This window comes from Calliphora vicina, chromosome 5 (genome assembly GCF_958450345.1).
Source record: "Calliphora vicina chromosome 5, idCalVici1.1, whole genome shotgun sequence".
In the NCBI taxonomy this organism is placed as follows: domain Eukaryota; kingdom Metazoa; phylum Arthropoda; class Insecta; order Diptera; family Calliphoridae; genus Calliphora; species Calliphora vicina.
In genome coordinates this window covers 12,848,171-12,857,721 of record NC_088784.1, presented here as the reverse complement: position 1 = coordinate 12,857,721, position 9,551 = coordinate 12,848,171, and the positions used below count along the sequence as shown (strand labels likewise).

General features: G+C 31.8%; 1 protein-coding gene across 2 annotated transcripts in view; it reads right to left on the bottom strand.

Moving 5' to 3' along the window:
* Positions 1-904: 904 nt before the first annotated feature.
* Nplp1 (Neuropeptide-like precursor 1) overlaps positions 905-9,551 on the bottom strand; it is an 80,054-nt gene continuing 71,407 nt past the window's right edge. The window contains exon 5 of one of the 2 annotated variants that reach the window (XM_065511592.1): positions 905-1,238. In XM_065511592.1, the coding sequence (XP_065367664.1) occupies positions 921-1,238 (318 nt within the window). In that variant the 3' untranslated portion in view covers positions 905-920. The remainder of the gene's footprint in view (positions 1,239-9,551) is intronic. The other variant, XM_065511591.1, reaches the window with a different exon arrangement.

Genomic DNA, 9,551 nt, shown 5'->3' with positions numbered 1-9,551 from the left:
TTCGTATTGACAACATCAGACTTACAATTATTGTAAATATGTTTTTTTTATTATATTTTATTTTAATTTTTTTCATATTTTTTTCATATTTTGTATATAGGTTAGAATAATAATTCTGTTGAAAGATAAATTTAACATTTATAATAATATGTTTTTTTTTTTTTTTGTTATTTTGTTTATGTAAATGATGTTTTTTGGAAATTTATTTTCCATAAAATTTTAAACAAAATTTATATTTAAATATATGTAAGTAAAATTTGGGTTTTTTTTAATAATTATTGTCAATTTTTTATTACAAGATTTAAATTGTCATTTTTTTTGGGTTCAAATATTTTAAATTTCTCTATTAATTATTGTCTTTTCTTTGTTCGATTAAAACAAATACTTGGAGTTTTAGAGATTTTCAAATATTTTCAAAAAATTATTGTCCTTTATTTCAAGCAGTTTTTCTTATTCTTTTTTAAATTTATAATTTTTTTAGTTTTTTTTAATAATTTAATAATAAATACATGCATTTTGCTAAAGTTTTATTAAGAAAAAATTATTGTCTTTCTTTAGTTTTAATTTTTTTTAATATAAATATCAAAGTTAGGAATTTATGTTTAAATATTTTGTTTCAATTATTGTCTTAGATTCAATTTTAAAAAACAATCTCTCACTTTCTGGTATTTTATTTTTTTTAAAGTTTTTTTTATAAATAGCAGCCATTTTTTTAAGGATTTCTGTTAAAAACTTTTGCTACTAAATGATATTATTGTTTAGATATGTGGTTTTATATTTTTAAAAAGATATGATAATATTGATATATATAGTTGTTTTTGTCTTTTTTTTCAAACATTATTGTTTAACACATTTTAAACTTGCTACTAAATTTTCATATTTTTTTTTTTGGGGGATTTTTTTTTTTGAAATATTTTTTTTTAATAACGATAATTAGCATCATTACGCCGAAAACTTCTGCGATGCATAGCTGTTATACGTGGTGGTGTGCCCCAAGTATGCAAAGGACCATTCAAAGCAGCTGGATGTCTTAAGACATTGGGTGTTGCCGCCGAATATGAGGGCAAATAGTTGGTATTAATGCTGCGTGAGTGTTCTTCAGTTTGTACATATTTCGGCCAGCGTCCACGTATACCAGTAGCACCCCAATTAACCACGGGCCGATAGGGTAGGAAACAGCGTTTACAAACGGCTGCGATGGGTTGACGCAGTCGCTCTGGTTGGGGGTAATACTCGACCTACAGCATCAAATATGTATTTTTTTTGTTTCCAAAAAAAGAATTAAAAATATTTGTAATTATTTGTTTAATAATAAATCTATATCACATTTATTTCACAATAAATTAAAATTAAAATAAATTATAGCTTTTTTTGCTTAAAACTGTTTACTATAATTATAAAACATTTACACAGTTGCTAATTTAATTACTTGTTTAAGTTTTGTTTACATACAAAGACATTGACATTGACATTTAATTTATTTATTTATAGATTTTTTTATTTCATTTCCAGCAGAATTCATGCAATTTAAAGCTTGTCAGTAGTAGGTAAGTGTAGCAAAGAAAGGGAGTTTTTTTTAACCAGATAGAACTTACTATTAACTGTCAAAAGAACTGTCAGTTTTTGACATTAATGATCAGTATACTCTAACAAATCATCATGAATAGAGTGACACTTTACACGCTACAAAATTATTAAAATATACCTTGAAAACCAGTCATTGATTCACTCAATTTATAGACAATTGCAAAATTTTGATCAGCGATGAAGATCATTTTTGGCTTAACGGGTTTGTGGGTGAGATCAATCCTACAGACCCTACAGACTTCATTACATCAAAAAAATGCACCGTTTGGTGCGATTTACATGCTGGTAGCATCATCGGACCTTATTTCTTCAAAAATGATGCCGGAGCTAGCATTGCGGTTAATGGAGATCGTGATCGCACTATGATCAAAGACCTTTTGTTTGAAAATATGGATGACATTGATTTGGGTGAGATGTGATTTCAACTGGATGGCAATATGTAACATTCAGTTCTAGTTCAGTTCTAGTTCTAGTTCAGTTCTAGTTCTAGTTCAGTTCTAGTTCAGTTCTAGTTCAGTTCTAGTTCAAGTTCAGTTCTAGTTCAGAGTCTAGTTCAGGTTCTAGTTCAGGTTCTAGTTCAGGTTCTAGTTCAGGTTCTAGCTCAGGTTCTAATTCAGGTTCTAGTTCAGGTTTTAGTTCAGGTTCTAGTACAGTTCTAGTTCAGGTTCTAGTACAGTTCTAGTTCAGTTCTAGTTCAGTTCTAGTTCAGTTCTAGTTCAGTTCTAGTTCAGTTCTAGTTCAGTTCTAGTTCAGTTCTAGTTCAGTTCTAGTTCAGTTCTAGTTCAGTTCTAGTTCAGTTCTAGTTCAGTTCTAGTTCTAGTTCAGTTCTAGTTCAGTTCTAGTTCAGTTCTAGTTCAGTTCTAGTTCAGTTCTAGTTCAGTTCTAGTTCAGTTCTAGTTCAGTTCTAGTTCAGAGTCTAGTTCAGGTTCTAGTTCAGGTTCTAGCTCAGGTTCTAATTCAGGTTCTAGTTCAGGTTTTAGTTCAGGTTCTAGTTCAGGTTCTAGTTCAGGATCTAGTACAGGTTCTAGTTCAAGTTCCAGTTCAGTTCTAGTTCAGTTCTAGTTTAGGTTTTAGTTCAGCTTCTAGTTCAGGTTCTAGTTCAGGTTCTTGTTCAGTTCTAGTTCAGGTTCCAGTTCAGGTTCTTGTTCAGTTCTAGTTCAGGTTCTAGTTCAGGTTCTAGTTCAGGTTCTAGTTCAGGTTTTAGTTCAGGTTCTAGTTCAGGTTCTAGTTCAAGTTCCAGTTCAGTTCTAGTTCACTTCTAGTTTGGGTTTTAGTTCAGCTTCTAGTTCAGGTTCTAGTTCAGGTTCTTGTTCAGTTCTAGTTCAGGTTCTAGTTCAGGTTCTTGTTCAGTTCTAGTTCAGGTTCTAGTTCAGGTTCTAGTTCAGGTTCTAGTTCAAGTTCCAGTTCAGTTCTAGTTCAGTTATAGTTTAGGTTTTAGTTCAGCTTCTAGTTCAGGTTCTTGTTCATTTCTAGTTCAGGTTCTAGTTCAGGTTCTAGTTCAGGTTCTAGTTCAGGTTCTAGTTCAGGTTCTAGTTCAGGTTCTAATTCAGGTTCTAATTCAGGTTCTAGTTCAGGTTCTAGTTCAGGTTCTAGTTCAGGTTCTAGTTCAGGTTCTAGTTCAAGTTCCAGTTCAGTTCTAGTTCAGTTCTAGTTTAGGTTTTAGTTCAGCTTCTAGTTCAGGTTCTTGTTCAGTTCTAGTTCAGGTTCTAGTTCAGTTCTAGTTCTAGTTCAGGTTCAGGTTCTAGTTCAGGTTCTAGTTCAGGTTCTTGTTCAGTTCTAGTTCAGGTTCTAGTTCAGGATCTAGTTCAGTTCTAGTTCAGTTCTAGTTTAGGTTTTAGTTCAGCTTCTAGTTCAGGTTCTAGTTCAGGTTCTAGTTCAGGTTCTAGTTCAGGTTCTAGTTCAGGTTCTAGTTCAAGTTCCAGTTCAGTTCTAGTTCAGGTTCTAGTTCAGTTCTAGTTCTAGTTCAGGTTCAGGTTCTAGTTCAGGTTCTTGTTCAGTTCTAGTTCAGGTTCTAGTTCAGGATCTAGTTCAGTTCTAGTTCAGGATCTAGTTCAGTTCTAGTTCAGTTCTAGTTCAGGTTCTAGTTCAGGTTCTAGTTCAGGTTCTAGTTCAGGTTCTAGTTCAGGTTCTAGTTCAAGTTCCAGTTCAGTTCTAGTTCAGTTCTAGTTTAGGTTTTAGTTCAGCTTTAAGTTCAGGTTCTAGTTCAGGTTTGTGGTGCAAAATTTAACGTCCAAAATGCAGTTCATCAGGAACAGTCGCAGAGAGCACATGCCCGAAATCAGGTATTTTTTGGTTTCAAATCTTCTTTTTTGTGTTATTTTTTACAATTTCAAGTTCTAACTGGCTTAAAAAACACCCTTTATTAGCTGTGGTTAGAGGCATAAACTATTTCTTTTTTAATTAAAATATATATACAAGTGTGGCTTCATTAGGCTTTCTATTACTTCATATCAAGAAAACAAAAAAAAATTATCAAAAAAAAAAACAATGAATTATTTATAAAAAAAAAATAAGAAAATAAGCAGAAGATTATTAAGCAAATATAACAAAATCGTGGGAAAACTAAAACGTTGCTGCTAAACAGACCTTTTTATTAAAGAAATTCATAAAATTGAAATAAGAAAATTCTTAAAATCATGAAAAAAAAATTATATTTCAGCTCAATTTGGAAAATTCCTTTATAAATATTTAAAAATATATCAAAATTTCAAAAAGTCTGGGAATTCTTTTAAACGAAATGTTGATATGGACAAGTAAAACCTGCATAATAAAGCTTCATACATAAATTATCTCAAATCATTATTGTTAAAATAAAAGATTTTTTAAAATTCTGCAATTTATTTAACTAATTAAAGGCTGAGAATAAATTTCTCGGTTTAATTTTTAAGCCTCATACGATTTTTACAAAATAAAATTAACTCAAAACAGTTATACTGTATTAATATTAAAAAATACTAACAAAAGAAGCAAAAATTACATAGCAAACAAATGAAATTCCCAGATATAACAATTCCAGTTATTTAAGAGATTTTCTTAAAATCCCTTATTTTAAACAATTTACTAAGCAACGGCCACCCTATAGCTAAAAGTAACGTTGAATTGATGTTGTTGTTGTTAAGTTGCTATACATGGTGAGTTATTTATTACTGGTAGTTGTCTGTACTAAAGCATTGTCTTGGGTTTTTCTACATCCCTAAAGTATGCTATGCAATCTATTTAAACATCATATAATAAAAAACCATTGCAAACACTTTAAAGATTAGATCAGAATTAATTCCAATAAGAAAATTTCCATTAAAAATAATAAAAATCGAATAAAAACAAATCCCAATATAAAGAATTACCCAGTGTTATGAATATTTCATAGAAAAATAAAAAGAATTTTGCAAACTAAGTAAATTGTTTGCTTTACAACTTAAATAACTTATAGTGTTCTACTTATATATTCCTTATAAATCTTGCTCTTATTTCTTTCTTATTCCACCGCAGAAACAAAAAGTTGTGGTTTTTGCAAACTTGTAGCACACAAGTTAAATACAATCATTAGTTGTTTCATCTTTAAAATTGCACTAAAACCTCAATTTCTTTTAAATTTCCGCACTACAGCAAAAACAAAACTTAAGGAAATTATATATTGTTAACGTCATTGTGTGTTTATGTGTGTGTAACAGAAAAACTTGCATTCACATCATCGTCATCATTATTCTCATCATGATTTTCCATTACCACCACCACTATCGTCACCATTAACACATGACATTGTTCCAACTTATAAACTAATAACACACAGAAGGAAACTTTTGCAAAAGACAAACTTAAATAATACAGTGGAACTAAAACATACACACATGTAGCCTATTTACACAATACATGTAAAAACTTTAGGCAAATTGAAAATGTTTTTTCAAAGATAAAATAATGAAAACTAACGAAGGGGTTTAAAAAAACTTGTAAAGAGTAAAGGTCGCTTTTGGCAAAGCTACAATTACTACTATGAATTATTTTCTTGCTTTACTATAATTAATTTAACAGGCGAGAGCTCATTTAATGTTAGGCAAAGCGAAAGAAAACTACAACAGAACTAGAACAGAACTAGAACAGAACTAGAACAGAACTAGAACAGAACTAGAACAGAACTAGAACAGAACTAGAACAGAACTAGAACATAACTAGAACAGAACTAGAACAGAACTAGAACAGAACTAGAACATAACTAGAACAGAACTAGAACAGAACTAGAACAGAACTAGAACAGAACTAGAACAGAACTAGAACTAGAACAGAACTAGAACAGAACTAGAACATAACTAGAACAGAACTAGAACAGAACTAGAACAGAACTAGAACAGAACTAGAACAGAACTAGAACAGAACTAGAACAGAACTAGAACAGAACTAGAACAGAACTAGAACAGAACTAGAACAGAACTAGAACAGAACTAGAACAGAACTAGAACTAGAACAGAACTAGAACAGAACTAGAACAGAACTAGAACAGAACTAGAACATAACTAGAACAGAACTAGAACAGAACTAGAACAGAACTAGAACAGAACAGAACTAGAACAGAACTAGAACAGAACTAGAACAGAACTAGAACAGAACTAGAACAGAACTAGAACAGAACTAGAACAGAACTAGAACAGAACTAGAACAGAACTAGAACAGAACTAGAACAGAACTAGAACAGAACTAGAACAGAACTAGAACAGAACTAGAACAGAACTAGAACAGAACTAGAACAGAACTAGAACAGAACTAGAACAGAACTAGAACAGAACTAGAACAGAACTAGAACAGAACTAGAACAGAACTAGAACAGAACTAGAACAGAACTAGAACAGAACTAGAACAGAACTAGAACAGAACTAGAACAGAACTAGAACAGAACTAGAACAGAACTAGAACAGAACTAGAACAGAACTAGAACAGAACTAGAACAGAACTAGAACAGAACTAGAACAGAACTAGAACAGAACTAAAACAGAACTAGAACAGAACTAGAACAGAACTAGAACAGAACTAGAACAGAACTAGAACAGAACTAGAACAGAACTAGAACAGAACTAGAACAGAACTAGAACAGAACTAGAACAGAACTAGAACAGAACTAGAACAGAACTAGAACAGAACTAGAACAGAACTAGAACTAGAACAGAACTAGAACAGAACTAGAACAGAACTAGAACAGAACTAGAACATAACTAGAACAGAACTAGAACAGAACTAGAACAGAACTAGAACAGAACTAGAACAGAACTAGAACAGAACTAGAACAGAACTAGAACAGAACTAGAACAGAACTAGAACAGAACTAGAACAGAACTAGAACAGAACTAGAACAGAACTAGAACAGAACTAGAACAGAACTAGAACAGAACTAGAACAGAACTAGAACAGAACTAGAACAGAACTAGAACAGAACTAGAACAGAACTAGAACAGAACTAGAACAGAACTAGAACAGAACTAGAACAGAACTAGAACAGAACTAGAACAGAACTAGAACAGAACTAGAACAGAACTAGAACAGAACTAGAACAGAACTAGAACAGAACTAGAACAGAACTAGAACAGAACTAGAACAGAACTAGAACAGAACTAGAACAGAACTAGAACAGAACTAGAACAGAACTAGAACAGAACTAGAACAGAACTAGAACAGAACTAGAACAGAACTAGAACAGAACTAGAACAGAACTAGAACAGAACTAGAACAGAACTAGAACAGAACTAGAACAGAACTAGAACAGAACTAGAACAGAACTAGAACAGAACTAGAACAGAACTAGAACAGAACTAGAACAGAACTAGAACAGAACTAGAACAGAACTAGAACAGAACTAGAACAGAACTAGAACAGAACTAGAACAGAACTAGAACAGAACTAGAACAGAACTAGAACAGAACTAGAACAGAACTAGAACAGAACTAGAACAGAACTAGAACAGAACTAGAACAGAACTAGAACAGAACTAGAACAGAACTAGAACAGAACTAGAACAGAACTAGAACAGAACTGGAACTTAAACTCCTGAAATACTAAAGATTTCTTACTCCATTAAAGTTTTAAAGATAAAGTATTCTTTTATCGAATTTAATTTCTATCCTCCGCCTTCTTCTTCAACTTCCGTTGGCCTTTTCCCACCGTATTACACTGTAGGGTGTAAATAAAACAAAACAAAGAAACAAATCAGAAAACTTTAACACAAAATTCAAAGTAGCAATTTAAGTTGTATTGCTTTAAAAAGGCCAAAGCAAATGAATAAAAGCAAAAGTGTGGAAAAACAAACCTAAAACGGAAATTAAATCAAATAAACTTAAATTAAAAACAGTCTTAATAAATAACAAAAGGTGAACAGTGATAAAAGGTCAAGCTGCTAAAACTCAGCATTACATTTTGCAAATAAAGAAAATAAACACAGTTGGAAATTGAAAAAGAAAAACGAGTAAGAAAACATAAATAAATACCAGTAAAATGAAATTTAAGCAGAAAAATGAAAAACCAGAAGCTGTTAAATAAAGTAAAATATAATTTATAAAACGGATATAACAATTGTTAAGATTTTGAGAAGAGACAGAGACTCACACACACCTCAGTCACACTTGCTAAAGCAAAAATGATAAAATAAAACTCAATACTAAAGCAAAAAATAGACAGGATGTGGAAGCAACAAAAAATATACAGATACACACACACACATTCAATTCTAATGCCACACTCATGTGTGAGTGTAAACACGTGTGTGTGTTTTGTTTGTAGGTATGGATTTGTTAAAGTTTAGAAGCAACAGAAGACTTGAACACACACATGCTCTACTACATTTACGACAGCCACAGCAGCTGCATTGACATTAAAGCTTTTTTTTCTTCAATATTTTTCTATTTTTTCCTTTTCTTTGTATTGTTTGTAATGTTTAATACTCGTATCCTGTTTAGCATTTGATATTACATACACTCCTTTGTTTGTTATTGTATTACATTTTACAGTATAAACAGAGACGTAACCAGGAGAGATTGGAAAAATATTTGAATTTAAAGAAAAACAGTGAAAATGCTGGAAAAGCTGGAAAAGCTAAATCTTTTGAAGAAAATATTCTTTTACTTGTTCAGTTTTGCTGTAGTTCTGTTCTGTTCTAGTTCTGTTCTAGTTCTGTTCTAGTTCTGTTCTAGTTCTGTTCTAGTTCTAGTTCTAGTTCTGTTCTAGTTCTGTTCTAGTTCTGTTCTAGTTCTGTTCTAGTTTGTTCTAGTTCTGTTCTAGTTCTGTTCTAGTTCTGTTCTAGTTCTGTTCTAGTTCTGTTCTAGTTCTGTTCTAGTTCTGTTCTAGTTCTGTTCTAGTTCTGTTCTAGTTCTGTTCTAGTTCTGTTCTAGTTCTGTTCTAGTTCTGTTCTAGTTCTGTTCTAGTTCTGTTCTAGTTCTGTTCTAGTTCTGTTCTAGTTCTGTTCTAGTTCTGTTCTAGTTCTGTTCTAGTTCTGTTCTAGTTCTGTTCTAGTTCTGTTCTAGTTCTGTTCTAGTTCTGTTCTAGTTCTGTTCTAGTTCTGTTCTAGTTCTGTTCTAGTTCTGTTCTAGTTCTGTTCTAGTTCTGTTCTAGTTCTGTTCTAGTTCTGTTCTAGTTCTGTTCTAGTTCTGTTCTAGTTCTGTTCTAGTTCTGTTCTAGTTCTGTTCTAGTTCTGTTCTAGTTCTGTTCTAGTTCTGTTCTAGTTCTGTTCTAGTTCTGTTCTAGTTCTGTTCTAGTTCTGTTCTAGTTCTGTTCTAGTTCTGTTCTAGTTCTGTTCTAGTTCTGTTCTAGTTCTGTTCTAGTTCTGTTCTAGTTCTGTTCTAGTTCTGTTCTAGTTCTGTTCTAGTTCTGTTCTAGTTCTGTTCTAGTTCTGTTCTAGTTCTGTTCTAGTTCTGTTCTAGTTCTGTTCTAGTTCTGTTCTAGTTCTGTTCTAGTTCTGTTCTAGTTCTGTTCTAGTTCTGTTCTAG